The sequence below is a fragment of the Copidosoma floridanum genome, unplaced genomic scaffold (genome assembly GCF_036245765.1).
Source record: "Copidosoma floridanum isolate Cflo_tuat_1 unplaced genomic scaffold, Cflo_Japanese_pri ptg000021l, whole genome shotgun sequence".
Classification (NCBI taxonomy): Eukaryota; Metazoa; Arthropoda; class Insecta; order Hymenoptera; family Encyrtidae; genus Copidosoma; species Copidosoma floridanum.
Window position 1 is genome coordinate 22,222,199 of NW_028321898.1, and position 17,564 is coordinate 22,239,762.

Genomic DNA, 17,564 nt, shown 5'->3' on the forward strand with positions numbered 1-17,564 from the left:
GGGTACAATGGACTTGGGCCCTTCTCTCTGCTCGTTTTTTGATATAAAAATGCGTACACATAGGGTATACGTACAAACAAAGTAGGAGCGAGCAAACAGCGAGGATGAGCTGCATATACATACGACTGCCACTTTGATGGCTTCGATCGATGCCTTTTTTCTTCCTTTTCTTTTTTTTTTTCCTTCCAGTGCACGCGCGCATTTGAGTCTGCCCATTTTATTCATTCCCCAACAGTTTGCCACTTTGCTCATCGGATCGGCGGCCCTTTCCCCCCCACCCCCAGCCGTCGAACGGATGCGCCCGATCATCGCTTGTTTCCTGCTCGCGGCGGCCTTTTTTCAGACCGAGAGTACATCGTCGTCCGTTGTTGCTGGATTATGGCTGTGTGTGCACACGACCCAATCGACTGCTCCGCTGCTGACCTCTTCTTTTTTACTTGTCGAGCGAAAATTAGTTTTTTTTTTTTTTTTTTCAGGTGCACCGCATCCCTCGTGATGGAAAGGAACGATAGAGCTTACCGATTGCGAGCGGGACGGGGGCTTCGGTAGCGATTTGGGGCGAAAGGAACAAGGGGAGGGCCTGTCCGATTCAATTTACTCGGTTGACAAACGAAATTGCCGATTACAAGGTTTCGGGGTGCGGGAGAATCGGTAAAACGCCGACACCAAAACACTTTTCAATCGAGATAAACGAAAAATCATGGTATCGGCATTGTTTTACGTGCTCGACGCGCATAGGACTGTCACGAAAATCGACGCAGCGATCGAGCGTATAATATACGTACGAAAGATAAGCCGAGGAGCGAGGGAGAAAGGTAACGCGCACAAAAAAACCCTCACGTGTGTATGTATGTATATACATAATAAGTATACGCGTACAAAATAGGTACACGATCGAAAAGGACGGAGGAGACTCAGGACGGGGTATTAGGCAGCTTCATCCGTGAAAAATCCCCGCATGCATGTACATATACGCGCAGGAGTAAGTAGCTCGCTTCCCATGCACACGAAACATGTTGTATTACACACGCGTGTATTGTGGATTCCCCTGGCTTTAACTGCACATGCGAGCAAAGGGAGAGAGAGAGAGAGAATCGCCGGGGGGGGGGTATGTTATATACACGGGAGCTAACATGCCCCGTGCGCCTCGGTCAAGGCTTCCGCATTACGGGCGGCGGCGACGGATCTTCAATAAGGCTGACGAGGGGCGACAGCCTTTCCAAACAGAAAGCCAGTTCAAAACGTCTACTCGAGTTTAATGCCAGAGTTGGCTGGTGTATATACATACGTATACCGCCCCGAGGGCCTCTCTGCGCGCTCGGAGGGAGAAACAGGAGTCGCATCCGATTCCCGGCGTGTATATGGATGTAGGCACATGCATATATATACGTGCGTGGGTTGATCGGGGAAACCGCCGAGCGCGTGTGAATCGTGTGATTCCAAATCGAATGACTCGAATGGAGTGGAGGTATTTGGGGGACTTTGACGTGGGCTACCGCTGATTACCGGCTGTAATTGTTTGTTTACAAGGGATCGAGTTGCTGTCGAGGGTTTTATTATTATTTTTACAAACGCTATCGATACTTACAGTGGATTTGTAACAAGAAAAGATGGATCATTGATAAACAGAGCACTTTTAAAGTGTATATGTATACCTGGGACGAGCACTCGAACCCTTTGATTCCGTATGAGGATAAACGAGCAAAAACGAGCAACCAAAGAAAGACCACAGGACGCGCCTGTCCTTCCCCGTACAAAACTGTACACTTTTATAACGAAAAAAACTGTCCGTAAGGCGTATTATTATACACCCATTGGGAAAATCCCGAAAAATCGGTGGAGAAAAAAAAAGGGGAGAACGGGGTCACGCGAGAGTGGGCACACCGCAGCCAAAGAGGATTACCGGCATTAGGAAGATCATTAGCAGCCGCTTATACCCTTTTTTCCCGCTCGTTTGAAAATTCGATTTTCCCTACCGGTGGATACGTGAATGCATTGTCGAGTTGTGAAAGGGGTTACTTTGGGTGCACCGTGCACCGGCGCACTTGTTTCCTCGAGTCTACCTCTTTCTCCCCGACTTATATACGTATACACAATACAATACAATATAATACACGCATTAGGTGTGCACTGCCTGAGATTATACGGGATGGGAGAACGGATTGCGCGTTACGTGCGCATGTGCGAGCCCGAAACGGGTCAAGGCTGTGGGAAGACCTCCGTGTCTTACCGATCTCTCCTCCCTAATACCATAACGGGGCGAGATGGGCGTAATCCTGTATACATGGGCGAAGCGTAAGAAAGTAATTGTACGTCAAACAAACAAACAGCCGAAAAGTGTAATTTATTTAAAAGGACAGGGAGATCGGGAAGAAAGGGGAAAAAAAAAAAAAAAAAAAAACTAGTTGCGCCCGATAGCGATCGCGGGGGTTATAGGGGTCGCAAAGAGTGACAGGAGAAGATTTCGCGCGGAGCATATGTCAATGTTTGCCTTCCGGCGAGCCGGCAGCTTTCACGCTCGCTCGGACGCCCTCGCCTGCACCCTCTCTCTTTCTCCCTCTCGCGCTAGTGGGTGTGTACAATACCAACCAATTTTCGGGCTACACGTATACATCGCAGTGGTGACGGTTGGGTGAACTCGGGATTAAACAGCCCGGTGAGTGATACGTTGTAAGAATCGTTCCCTCTCGCGACGACAAATTGGCTGATAAATTGGCCAGGGCGAGCAAGGGGGTAATCTAGGGTGTGGCTCATAATGCATATGCACACACTCGGTTCACCGAACTAACCATGGGCAGACACTTGTACTCTTTTTGCGAGAAAACACGCATATTTATATACTTGCCACTGTAAAAATGGCATTGTCGATGGGAAGCGCTGCAACGCGAAAGAAAAGAAGAGGATCCCACCGGTCGAGCAGCCGTACAATACGGCAGAGCTGCTCTTCCTCCCCACCTCCTTCTACTTATATCTACTTCTCGGCTTCATCGCAGCTTTTCACGCCTCCCGTGCTTTTGGCGTCTGAAACTGAAGCCTCGACTGCCACTCCAGTCGCCGCCTACTTCTCCCAGCACAACATATATTGTATACTCGCAGTTACTCGGGTAAGTTTTGATGGCTCGAGGTGCCGGTTTGCCATTACTGCTCCTCTCCGGCGAAAGCTCTATATACATGTACGTGCGGTACTTTGGAGTTTATACATGCACCAAAAGGGATGAGGGTCGCTCACAGCTGTATCGTTTGTAAGGAACGTCACGGCTAATGAAATATTTTGTTTTAAAGAAAAGTACAACAATGACGGAGCTTTTGCAAACATGGTAAATTTAAAATAACCGAAAAATAGAAAAAAGCTACGATGGCACATATTCAAGATGTCCCGCAAGGCTGTTCCGCTCCCCTGGCGATACAATTCTCCTTTTCCGATAGTTGCTGACGTTTCATTGGACACTGAGCGGTCTCTTTGGCGTGGAAGACTTTTGTGCAGCCCCGAAAATCCACTAATGTATTATTCCCTCTGTGCTCCCGAAAGTCGTCGGATTTGGATGAAAAAAGAGGGGTAGGAAAAAAAAAAAAAAAAAAAAATCGTAGAGTCGGTGGAACGCTTGAAAGGATCAAGGCGCACCGATAACGAGCTACTTTCGCCCACTACCACCGGGTGCCAAAGAGGAGAAAAACCGCTCCCTTGGCCGAGGGATCCGTGTAATTGGCTGATTACGGCGCCGCGACGCGCCCCAAATCTGATTAATGCGACCTCTATCTCCCACTGGTCTGGCGTTTTTATTTTTTTATTTTTTTTTTGTGATGAACTGCACGACTTACCTACTTAAAATTCTCTACTGGCACAAACCGAGAAGTAAGCAAGTCGTTAATTTTTTTTTATTTGCCAGTGATCGTGACCGTTGCTTGTACATGTACCGCCGGTGCTTGAAACTATATACGAGTAAAATTTAATTAAAATCTTTACGCGAAAGTCTCTTTCATAATTACACCTCGAAAATAGCCATCCCGAACTCGAAAAGCATTCTCGAGACGATGACAGCTAATGGTAACGATCTTCGTGCAAAAATCCAATGCGCTCGAGGTAAGTATATGGGTATTTCTCTGCTCGATCGCTCGAACGTCGGCCAAGGAATACAAAAGAAAGGGAGGGGGGGATCTGGTAAGTGGGTACACGTTGTCGTGGTCAAAACTCGCGGATCAAGGCACCTCGTCGATTGCGCTTCGTACCCGTACGCCGCGAGCCTTCCCTACATTACACGATTATAAAAAGAAAAAAAAAAACACAGCGCACCCTCTTACCCCTCTTCGCATCCTCGACGACGACTGCCACTCGTAACCGTACGAGAGTAGTCTACTGTACCTATGTGCCCCCTTTGATCTACGCCGAACTTCACCTCGAGAACCCAAGCCTCTCTCCGATCCTTTTATTTTTCTCCACCATTATTTGCCGCCCCCAACACCCCCGTCGCGTGCGTGCCTACCACTGCTGCGTGCGCTGTTATAGGTGTACCCGTGTGCGGGATCGTCCCCCCCCCCCTCACCACTTGTTACAGATGCAGGGTTGCGTGCTGTTTTCTCTGGTGGCAATCTTGAGCTTTTTCTTGGGTGTGTTTTTTTTTGTTCTTCGCGAACAGCCGAGCCGTGCGATGATGGCGTGGGTTCAAGTGACACCGGCATTCTCCTCTAATTTGAGCGATATGGTATACGTCACACTTGGACCCCGCTCTGATACATGTACTATATTTTATCTTGTCTTTGCCCAAGAGAGGGGCCACCGATGGACTTTCATCAAATGGATACGGATTGTATTTCCTCTTCCTCGAGTGATATTTTAATGTTACGGTGGAAAAAAAAGGAGAAGTCAGGGGTCTAGCGTCGAGTGTGCCGCTGGTGTTTACCTTGCGAGCGCTGCCATTGTTTGCGATACTACCTAGCGTACTTATACCGCTCGCAGGGGGAGGAGGGAGCTTTTTTTTGTTCCATTCCTTCGAGCACTCTTTGATTCCCTTTTGATTGTTGCGTACACACAACGACTGCGCGGTGCGCAATAATTAATTGGTCGAGGCCGGTGGATCCTTTGGGGTGCAATCGGAGGGAGGAGGATACCATAGAAGGCGAAGGATCAAAGCGATATGGAAATGTTTGGCGCTTACAAAAAATCACGAGGAATTTTCGCTGTACGAAGCATCGCCAGCATTTCGTAATCATACTACGTCCAAACTCCATCCACTGGGTTGACCTTTGGGAAGAAAACACACGTCACGTCGCCTCTTTATGCGGGAAATAAAACTCGTCGTACATCGAGGGGTGGGGGACAAAAAAAAGATTGAAATTTCGTTCCCCCTCTCGCGGAGGTATGGAGGAACGCGAGTATCGAAGAGCAGGGCACGACAATTAGATACCAGCGGGAGGAGCCTCGGAGCCGGTACTCCATATTCAAGTAGTACAACGGAGAGAAAGAGAGAAGCTCTGCCGGTGTATGGAGGCGTCGAGGGAGGGAGGAGAGATCGACGACTGATGATCAAAGCGGGCCGCCGGCCTACTCGAGTTCTCGCTCGCTCGCGCCTTTTCTACCGATATAACGAGTCGCGCGCGTGTGCGCTTTGCATTTTTTTCATCAAAACTTTGGAGGGATGGAAAAAAAACATGTATATATATGTAGAGGTCCAGAGAGAAGATCGGCGGGTGGAAGGATACTTATATTTGCATTCCTTTTTGATGGCGCGCATATACACTTGTGTTGGCTTTTTGATGACGTCTTTTTTCCCCTGCCCCCTCCGATTCTCGAGACAGTCCCAGGACGAGGAGCACCGGACAATTTGTCGGAGGGGCAGACACGGGGTTCCCGGACCGTGAAAATTATCCCGATGCGGAGTGCAGGGCAGCGAAAAAAGCTCTTTCCGGAGCGATAAGCCGCACCGGTGTGTACACAAAAAATAACGAGACCGAGGCGAGCTTTGTTTCCTTGACTTGCTCCTCCGTCTGCCGTCCGTTACCATCGGCCAAGGCAAACATACAGACAGCCATCGAGAGGTCGAGTTCGCCCTTTGGCGGCACGCAAGCGCGAGCTTTTCGTCCATCCCAACTTTGAGCTTTTTTTTCCCACTCCGCGCGACCATCACGTAGATTGAAACTACCCCCCCCCTCCGGTCGATGGGTGCGAGTGGGGTTTTTTTTTTCATCCCTTGCTTGGGCTAGCTTTTTTACTTTCACACCCAACTAGTGGGCTTATCGCGATGGACGCCGCGAAAAAATACATTTGGTTAGCTGAACCATTAAAAAAAATGGTAAAAATCAGTTAAATTGTTGCTCCAACTATTAAAAATAGTGAGATTGTAACTTCAACCTTTTTTATATAGTTTAGTATAGTAGCTTAGTTTTTATATACTAACTATAAAGTAGCAATGACCAATAAAATCGTTAGAAAAAATACATAGGTACTTAAAAAAAAAAAAAAAAAAAAACTGTTTGCAATTACTTTTTGACTCAGTTGTGCTGATTGAATAGCTGTAATTTTTAGGTCAGGTTTCAAGAACAAAGAATGTTATAAAATCTATTCTTTACGAAACATTTATTTCTGTTGTCACTATTTATGAGGGCAGCACCATAAAAGCGCGTGCGACAACATTAGAGAACAATTGATCTGACATCAACCAAATAATATAGTTTGGATTACCATTTGATTTTTTTATGGTAATTAAAGAATTGAAAACCAAATTTTCATTGGATTAAACTATTTTTTCTCATACTGTTGGGGCGATAATGTTCCTTTTTTTTTGTTCTTGTAAATGTAAAAATATTAGTTTACAAATGGCTTGTTGGGTGCTTCTCTAATCTTTTTTTTTCTTTCCTTCATCTCCCAGCTCGCAAAGTCAATCCAAGAGGGGCTCGCGAGTCAAATAACCACTCGGGAATTCCGTAGTGTTTACCGTTTCCTATACTATGTTTACTCGGTAAAAAAAAAAAAAAGAAAAAAATCTTTATACATCCCGGATCTTGCCTCTCTTGTGATGTATATACCTATCGTTTCTCCGTAGACGAGCTTGTGCCACGTATCGGTTACATCATCATCGAGACTCGGTCATGCGTTAAATCCAAAGCTCAATGCTTGATGATATTGGCTCGGGACCAGGAGCTTGTAAAATTTGATGAAATTCAACGAGCTCGTAGCGTGGCGTCGAATTTTTCGCTACTGCACCCCAAGATCGTTACGAGGGATGCTCGTTGAGCTTAATTGGTATGAAAAAAGTTACTTTGCTCGTTATATTGCATTTCTCATCGAAGGGTTACTACTTAATTATTGAAACTTTAGTGTTCAACACGTTGATGTATTATTTATCTTTCAGGCATATTTTGCAGGAGTGATAATTCGAGAGAGTGGAATGTTTGGTTAACTATATTACTAATAATTTGTTAGTTATTACGAAAAACTTTTTTAAATATAATATGGAGCTGGTTCGAGATGTAAGTACAATACCAAGGTACACTTTTGTTGCGCTAAAACTAGATACTTAGTTACCCTCGTGTAATTTTTACAAAAATTAAAAAAAATACAATGCTGTTTCTCGTTAGACAGGTTTCTCGTCGCTAGAAGGTGAAATAAAGATTTCGTTTGACCAATAATGTCATAAATAATAGATCAGTCGGTTTGTTGACCACATTAGTGGAATATTATGCTATGAGCACAAAACCTCATATACAAGATAAACAAATAATAAAAAACTAATTTTATTTAAAATTGTTTACAACAATAAGTAAAATGTTCATGATATAAAAACAAATAACAATAGTAAAAAAATATACTTTCACTTTTTTATGTATTAAAACATTGATATAATCTTTAAAACTAACAAAAAGTTACAACTATCATTATTTTATCTGTGAAAACTTGATCTTTGAGCTGCGGAGACTTGCAGTGATGGTTTCTGGTGTCCGACAATTTATTTCTCTTCTCTGTTGGAGAATCGGAGAATTCATTATAGACACCTAAGTTAAAAGCTTTTATCACCTTATTCCATTTAAAAGGAATAGCGTGATGTATGATCTTATAGCCCTGTATTCTTGACCATTTTTGCATAGTTTTTAATTGATTATCAACTATTAGGATCGAGGCTTCCAATACCCTGAAAATCCTACCCTTTGCTTTCTACCATCGGCTGCATAAAGTTTGTGGACATGGTATTTTATCTGCAGCTCATCAGGAACGAGTTGAACAAGTCTATAATATTTTTAACAATTCCCATATCTCATAATCATAAAGTGATGACAAAACAATAATATATATATGGGATCAATTTTTATCTCCGAACATTCTCTTTACCGACATCACTTGCCTACCGCTGCAAAGTTGCTCCCTGATTTACCAACCTGTAGCAACCCAAACATTCTATTCCGCAAAGACCATATAAGGGTGCAGCTTACAGAGGGTTGAAATCACTTACCATGGGCTGAATCGATTTTTTTGAGGGTAGGGGTTTGTTATTTCATACCAAGATAATAATTTTTATCATTTGGTGGGAATCCATCAAACGCTCGTTAATTACCCTTGGCTCATAAGATAGAGAATCTGCGATAACTATATTAGATTATAACTGTTTAACTATATTGTGGTTGTTAAAATGATTTGTTAAAAAGAGATCGAACTTTGATTTCATTTTAAATAGTTTAAGCGACAGTGTGGTAATTTATTTTAAACAATAAGTAATAAAGTAACCATCATATGTATTTATTGGTCAGTGCGGTTTGTGTAATCCAATTCGGGTATTACCACAAGAACGAGATGAAAAGCAGCATTAATAAGGTATAAATGCATACAATAGCATTGTGCAAGTTACATAGCTTAGAAATCTCGAAAAATTTACAAAAGTAAGTAACAATAAGTAAATAAAAGTTAATTTTTTTTTTTATACTAGAAATCAGATGCGAGGAACGTTGTTTTATCCGGTTTTGGTTTTGCAAATACGTTGAAACCAAAGATGAAATCACTTCAATTAGCGTGAAAAATTTATCCTCGTGTGCACATCTATTAATGAGACAATTTGTTTACGTTAATAATATCAGGGATTCCCAGACGTTTTTCCTACGCAAATCATCGATTTTTCCTGCAGAATAATTTTTTTCTACAAACGAAATGCATCATCATCAATACGACAAAGTACACACGACCAACGTGTGCAAATGAAAATCACTTTATCTTAATCCACACATGTTGTACATATCACAATATCCATAAAATAATGATCATGAACTACAACGCACGTGCTCCTCTGTCGCGATGAGTAATTTAAATCGTAGTAGTGCAATTTTTTTTTTTGATTGCCAATAAATAGAAACCTATGTACGATCCATGTATCGATTACACGATCTATGAAAGTGCGATTAATGCAAAAATGGGATAGACACGATAACGCACGGCTTCCCAGCACGTTTTCGCATGATTTATCATCAATCAGTCTCGAGTCCCGCAGTCAAGAACACTGATTGTTCTTCGATCACCACCAGATTACAATCCGCCTCGTGGATCAACTCTTAAACTTACGTCTATACATCCCAAGTGCACTCGGTTTCTTATCAGATATTGAAACTGTGAGGTAACCAAATTTGTTGAATTGAAAATTGCATCCCTGAAGCTATTAAAGGTAAAAAAAAAATTAATAGACAACCAACTACAGCAAAAACTCGGCTGGAAAATAAGAGAAAGAAAATCTCAAGCGTTGTAAGTGTGAACGACTGACCTCCCCTTATTTTTAAAATCCATTCTAAAACATTACTCCTGCAGCAGTCGAAGTGAGGAGCTAAAGTCATAAAAAAAATGACGACGCACACCCAACACTCTGGAGCGTTTCCTTAAAAGGAAAATCGGCCAAATGAATAAAATCTGTCTTCGCGTCCCCATTTATAAGCCGGTGGCAGTTTATTTCCATTTATTTTCTTTCCCTTCACCTCCACCGAGAAGAACCGTCGATCTTATCGTTCTCACGCGTTATCGCTCCTATACGTGCGTCCAGACAGACGTGTGGTACGAATGGCTCATCCAGCACGCACCACTTGGCGCCCGATAAAGCGTCGAAATAATCACTGGTTTATCGATCATTCGCGATATTTTGATAATCAGTTATTCCAGGTATAATCGCGCTTCTAATCTTTTGGCACGTTTGCTCGCTCCTTTTTTCCCCCAAGACAACCGGCCAAGGCTGCCCTTGTCCACCTGTCATCGCCTCTTTTTTCTTTTATTCTTTCGTACCGTGGTAGCGCTGGTGATGCCATTATTGCTGGCAGCGCACTTCAAGCTTATTTCGCCGGTATTATTTTCACCAGTGGCTCCCAGCTGTGTAGTTAAAGGGGGGGACAGAGAAAGGGTCAGGGAGGGGAGGGGGACTATGTGTACACGGCGGAGACTTCCTTTTGCGTCGCTTTATAAATTTATATAACTTACTTGAGCAAAGTGGCTTACCGCTACCCTCATCGTCCTTTTATCGACGTGCATTTTCCTCGTTCGGGGGATTGGGTTCTTTACTTTTTTACGTTGAAGCTGCTTTCTGCTTACCACCGCTGTGAAACTACGTTTTTAACACGAATCAAACCATGTAATCATAATGTTGTTCTGCAGGTATTCAATTCAATGATGTTCGAGAAGTGCATGGAACAGTCCAAAATTCTTAAAATCAATCGTTGGTTCGTAAATAAACACAAATATTACTGTGTGAAAAACACTTGCACTCAATTTCCCTATAAAGAGTTATCTTCATTTCATTTTCTGAGGCTGAAAGTTGGTATTTTTTGGAAAACCCATTTTTTTCTTTTTTTCATCTGCTTGCAACATACGCATAATTATTTTATTGCAATCTGTGGTAGCAAAAATATAGGTGTGTAAATTACAGTTTTTTTATTCGTATTTGCAGCTTCAAAAGTTTTGACTCGATCATTCACGGAATCGACACAAGATGAGCCGTCAATTAATCAGCTAATTTAGGTGAAACGTGCACGCTTTAAAGCTCCAGACTAATCAGATTTTACCGTAAAAACATATCTACGGAAGAAGATCGATTTCAAAGAAAAATCAGCGGGGAAATGTAAAACGATCCAATTAAATTTTGACTCAAAGTATTCACTCACGGGGAACTAGTAATTAACTGCCTGAGCCCTGCGCAAACGTTATTTAATTTCCCACTGCAAAGCTTTGTATAGACAGGTCGGAATGAATACTCTAAAAGTATATGTTTTATGATATGGGATTTAAAATGTGCTGTGGATCCATCATAAAATTAAAATATTTTATTAAAAACAAGAGCGAAAATCTTTCATTTCGGTTTATCAATTTGTATAAACCGGTTGTGTTTTTTAATGATCTCTTCTTTTACTACGAAAATTATAAGATCTGAATATTGGTACACGTGTTCTCGAGACGCTGAGAATAAGACAATACTAGAAGGGAAAAAAATTGAATTTTGAATCATCCTTCCATACGTTTCGGCCATTTAAGCTGTAATATTCCGTACTTTCTTCAATCAGTTACAACTATCTATAGATGTAAATCATCCAAACCTGTGTACTAAGTGGAACACAAAATTTTAGAGTAAAATGTAGTGAACATTTATATTTTATTCTCTTTATTTTTGAAAGTTTACTTATTATTCTTCGAACCTACTTTACAAAAAAAAAAAAAAAATTATCAAGTACCTTGATATTTCCTCTTATTCCGTAAACAAGCAATAATGAGTAATTTGCGTTATTCTTTATTACATTATCTTTATTACTACGTACAGACGCGTCTGTTATCAAAATACGCGCTACGTTAAGTATCTCTGTATGTACACAGGAATTCACAACAAACGTATAGGCAAAAAAAAAAGGATTTACCTAATCACTCATAAAACACTACCCTAAATTTGCCTGTATTCTTTAGCCACAGGAAAGCTTTAGTTTACAATCGGTTCGTTATCTGATGTAGGTATATTGTTATAAAGTACTTCACATACAGTTCGCACACTCTTATCAAAGTTGGCCAAAGAGAAACAGTACAGTCACGCAACAAAACAATCCAACTCCAAGCAAAGCCTAAAAATAACCTCGAACTCTACATCAATTATGATTATGCAACGAGGCAACAGTTTTACAAATCAGAAAATATCGAGGGGGGGGAGTGCTCTCTGATAAACTCCCAATGATGAATCGACCGATTCAGGATTGTCCGTATGTACTATACAGCAGCCGGAAAACCGTTAGTGCTGCGTTAGCTGCCGATGCCGCCGGTGCGCACGCCGGGAGGAAAACTTTTATCGAAAATCAAACTCTACGCAATTTGCTCGCCAAAGCGCGCTCTCTCGGGTACAGATACATTTTTTTTTCTCAATTTTCAACTTGCTCCCGAGCGAATTAACGCCGGGGGAAAACTCTCTTTTGATTTTTCGATTGTAATTTCCAACCGGTTACCGGTGCAAGTCTATACATGTATACAGCCGCCAAGCGAGATAATTCGATAACGATTGACTCGATATAACCCGATAACTTTCAAAAGCGAATCAGGGGGAGTACGATAATCGAGGGAGTTTGAGAGGGAAAAAGAAAGGCAATGAAGGCCATTCAGATAGAGGAAGGTACGGCGAGCGCGGACGAGCCGTTCGTCGTGAGCAACCGGCAGGTACTCCTGATTGGCATGAACGCTGTCAATCATGTGCTGATACTGGGCACCGTCGGCTTCCTCTGCTACGAGGCACGGGAGTTCAGGCACTCCACGGACCTGCACGCCCTTTTGTGCACTATCGGGGTGAGTCCACAGTCAACATCTGCGTTTACTCCTGCCCCACGTACGTCCATTCCAACTGGGAACGTGTATCTCTTCTCTCTCACGGAGCCAGCGTGCAAATATTTGACTGGCGATTGATTTCGCCCTTCCGTGTGTGACACGGGGTGTCTCGAGCTTGCGGAACTTTCGTCGTGTACGTGGGTGCAAGCGTAGCCCCTGGCAAGGGTAATCCTTTTAATTTTGCGGTATTGCCTTTTTTTTCCGCAGCCCGAGGTGAGATCTTTTTGAACTTTATATTGGCTTTCCGGGGGGGCAATATCGTTCGGGTGGAATTCCGAGCGCTTCCTCCGAAAAAAAGCTATTTCACCCAAAAGTCAATGGGCGAAAAACCACTTTTTGGGGAGAGACGGGGCGAGCAGAGTTCCCCCCTTCAATCAACGGATCCCCTTTGGTTAAATTGTTATTTATTCAGCGACGGATACACATGTGAACGTGTACACACATATATATGTACACGCAGGTGCACGTTCAGTGCACCAAAGAGCCCAAGTTACGAAATCCAGAGTGTGGATTCGGAGGTGCTTTTGCACGGGCCTTCCGTCGGATGTGCGACCTAGTTCAATAAATCTCGACACGCTCCTTGATTTCGTTTAATTGTCGGATGGCTCGTGTTATCGAAGATGCGAAATCAAATAACGCTCGTAGAGTCGATTGGTTTTGGCCGTTTGTTCGTTTGCCCTTGTTGTTGTTGTTGCTAGTAGTGTGCACAGTGGGTCTTGATTTCGCATTCTCCGGTCGATGATCTTGGTAAGCTCGTTTACCGGGGGCAGGGGAAAGTTTCGGCAAGCCGGAAGTCCTCGTGAATCCAGACCGAGAGATATACGCTCGGCCCATCCGGATAAACGGTGTATCTCTGTCTCTCTCGGCATTTGTTGGACTCGAATGGAATCAGTCTCCATTGATGAAACTCCGTGTGTATACGACCGACGACATTTGATTAAAAACTTTTCGTCCAATAGCGAAATTAAGCCTCCGTTTATCCGATGGTATATGCATGAAAGCTTCGGACATTTATCTTACCTCGTTATGAAAGAAAGGCCAACTACTTTTGCGAATTGACAAAGTATATTTTGCGCGATTTTACAGTCGCTCAAATCTAGTTTATCGTCGCTCGTTAACGCGATATATTGGTGAGAGTAATGAAAGTGTTGATGACTTGTTTTTAAATTTATTTTTTCCTCAAGTGAACGTTTCATGCAATTTTGTACATGCGCAAGTAGGAAATTGAAAAAAAAAATATCGCGTAATTTGAATGTTTTACGTTCAGTACGCGATTATACATTACATTACGTAAATTTTGACTATAAGCGTTAAAAATAAAAAAATATTACGGGTGCGTATCGAAGTGAGGACGATGCATTTCAAATTCGCATCAAAAATTTGAAACTTTTTCCAATAAACCCAAGTACTGACGATTATTTTTCCCGTCTATCGTCCATATGTACGAAGCATAGAAAGTAGACGTGCAATGCTTAGACAGCGTATTTACAAAACGCTTTTCGAATCAGACTGACTAGAAATACGATTCGTTAAATAATGCCTACTTAAAAGAGTGCATACTTAAAAGGTACTATGAAAAATCTCTCCTCACTCAACATCCTTACGAAGGTCGTAGAAGACGAAAAAACAATTCACTCACCCGAAGCGGCCCGCAAACAATTTTAATTTCAACGTAAGCATCGAATGCTCGCACATAACCGAGTACAACAACAAAAAACATTAGCCGTTCCAGCGGAACTTTTCCCGCGAAAAACTTTCAAAAACTCGGTCTGCAAAGTTCTCACTCGCACGAGCAAAAAGTTGCGTCTGCTTACCCGTTGTAAACGATCCGAAAATTACCGCTGCAGCGCTACGCAGCGATAACCATCGGCATAACCGCACGGTGTGCTGTACAGCAAACTCGTTTGCGGCGCGCGAAATTAGTCAAAACGAGCCCCCATACCGGGAAAGCAAATAATCCTCCTCCTCCTCCTTCTTCTTCTGGGGAATCGAGTTTTTTTAATCAGAATCACGAGGCCCGACCGCTTAGTGCTTAGGGCTCGGGGCAACTCGTTGATTGCTGCTGGGAAAACTTTCCTCCCTCTTTTCTCGAAAACTCGAGGGGCTTAGAAAAAAAAAAAAAAAGAAAAGAAAATACACACGGAGAACTGCCTTAAACTCAACTACCTGCACATATTTACGTACGGGCTGTATATGAATTATCCTGTCCACATTAGCCTACTACATAATTATGTTCCTGACTTAAATAAACTTAAAATAAAACTTGTCTAGGTTCATATGGAGAATATAACTTTGTTAGTTCGCCAATGAATACAAACTATGCTTTGTTGTTGCTCGTTTGCGAACAAAATAGATTGTGACACTCGTCTGCCAACGTAAAATTATAAAAGGTAAAAAATAATAGCAAATAAAACGCAAGAGTGTCAACAAGTTGTCACGGTAACGAGAGATTTGATCGAAAGAAAGTAAAAATGTGACTGAGTTGAGGCACTCGAACATCCCTTTCTGTGGTCCTCCCTTTTTATCAATCGCTAAGATGATTAGTGAGGAAGAAAAGATTGCCCCCGACCAGCCCTTGTTTGACTGATCGTCACAAGACCTTCTCCACGACTTATCTAAGCGTGTGACAAGTCGTTTCCTCATCTTGATGGATATTAATAATTTAAAACAAGTAATAATACAAGCGAACGCTTGACTATATGTATAGAAAGAAAAAACTTGGTAGTTCGTAACAACATAGGTATACAGTCAATGCGTTGCTGTTAAGTGCGTGGATTAGTATTATATCCAAGGAACGTGTTTGAATCGAGGGGCTGCGCACTCTTGAAGTCATTAAAAAAAACTTCGTAAGTCATTCTAAGTCTTTCAAAGATGTCGTAAGTCATCAAAAGACTTCATAGTGCGCAGCCCCTCGGTTTGAATTTATTAACAAGTCCTTTCTCGGACACGTAACATTTTTGGCTGCAGGTACAGAGATGCTTTTTGGATTTTTCCTCCGATGCACGTACGTGAACGAAGCGTATGTGTATATACATATGCACCTCGGATTCGAGAGAGATGTTGCTGGAGGTGCGACGGCTGACCTATATTCGAAAGAGGGCACTTGAACTTTTAGTATTTACATGCACGTGCTTTCATTTCTTGCTTTTATATTGTATTAATGAGACTTGGGCGAAGCTTTCATTAATTCATTAATGCGAAATTTCGAAAACATACATTGCATTTGCATTGTGATGAATAGTAATAAAATAAATAAAACACACGAGTATTTGAAAAGCATTGGTCACTTACAATACGATTAGTGGACGTAATCTCATTATTGAGATCACGTATATGTACATGAACTCGATTGACATTTATTTGGCTCGTATGAATGGAGGTTTATGTAAGCTGGCCGATCGAAATGTTAATTATGTGCGCTTTAGTGCGTATTAATTATAGGGTTTGACAATGAGGATTTCGAAAGTACCTTGTTAATTCACGGTCCTATTGTATGTCCGTTCGAAGAGAGCTCTGTGATTGTCCGCAGCGATGAAAAGATTTGGGTTTATTTCTAATTAGAAATTAACGCCGATAAACATGCGAGTACAAGGTGACAAAGCAGTATGTGCTTGTGATCGGTGTCACGGAAAAAATACTCGTTGGTTTTTTAAAATGCAAATGTCCATATCCTATATCAGTAAAAAGTTACAACATTAAAACTCGGTATGGATACTATATTCTTTGATCACTTTTACGGTAAAATATAATGTGGGGTTTGAATGATAATCAACAATTATGACCATCGAATATCTTTTTGAGGCAACGAATGTGGGTATAATTCCATGACAACAGACTGAAACGATTCTTTTTCGTGAATGATTGCAGTACGTGCTGCTGATGGCCGAGGCGATCGTATCACTCGCAGGCGAGAACGCATGGACCGTCCGCCTGACTCGCCGAGGCAGCACCCACGTGCACTGGATCCTCCAGGTGCTCGGGGCCACCTGCACCGTCACCGGCGTCCTTTACAAGTACCTGAACAAGCGAAGCCACTTCAACTCCCTCCACTCCATCCTGGGCATCGTCTCGGTCGGCTGCATCGCCGTGGTCTGCGTGTCCGGCCTGCCGGCTCTGTTCGCTGCCAAACTCCGGAGGAAGATCAAGCCGGTCACCGCCAAATTCGCCCACAACTCGCTCGGGGTCTTGTGCTTTGTCACCGGCATGGCTGCCCAGGTGCTCGCCTATCACAGGACGAAGTTTTTAAGGACTAAGTACAGTGACGAGGTCATATACGCTGTGACCGTGACGACTGTTCTGATAACGCTGCTGTCCCTGGTCGGGGCAACTCGGCAGCTTAGCCAGCAGTTACGGGGTGTTTTGCGGCTCGCGCGGAAGTGACTTTGTTGTCGTTTCCAGCGAGGCAGGATTGGACAGTCGTTTGGAAATCTTAACGAAGGGGGATTTTTTTTTTTTTTTTTTTTTTTTTTTTCATTTTCCGGTGCTCGTGTGAAAGGGCGAGAAGAGCTTGCAACTAGTTTTTGATTGTCAAGTGTCTAGTGCGCACTGTAGGGATTCGAGGAGTTTTCGAAAGCCTCGGGGTTTTTTTTCGCTGAAACACGGTCAAGTTTTATTTTCTAACAGATTGGTTTTTTCGCAAAACAGCAAACAACCCTAACAATCAAAGTTGCGCGCCGAGACAAGATTCGCTCGCTGTGCGAGAATCGAGGGCGGTTTTTTATTTTTTTTATTTTTGATGCAAATTTTTTCAAATATCGGA

The 17,564-nt window shown here is 42.6% G+C and overlaps 1 protein-coding gene across 1 annotated transcript; it reads left to right on the forward strand.

The window, feature by feature from the left end:
* Positions 1-12,236: 12,236 nt before the first annotated feature.
* On the forward strand, positions 12,237-17,266 carry LOC106643894 (transmembrane reductase CYB561D2). The gene is made up of 2 exons (XM_014359205.2): positions 12,237-12,766; positions 16,673-17,266. Exons 1-2 carry the CDS (start codon positions 12,572-12,574, stop codon positions 17,183-17,185), a joined length of 708 nt encoding a protein of 235 aa, XP_014214691.2. The 5' UTR covers positions 12,237-12,571; the 3' UTR covers positions 17,186-17,266.
* Positions 17,267-17,564: the final 298 nt, after the last annotated feature.

Excerpts from the sequence above, each read along its gene's own strand:
- LOC106643894 (XM_014359205.2), top strand. The coding sequence starts at position 12,572 with ATGAAGGCCATTCAGATAGAGGAAGGTACGGCGAGCGCGGACGAGCCG. Across the intron at positions 12,767-16,672 it reads CCCTTTTGTGCACTATCGGG|TACGTGCTGCTGATGGCCGA; the intron begins GTGAGTCCACAG and ends GAATGATTGCAG.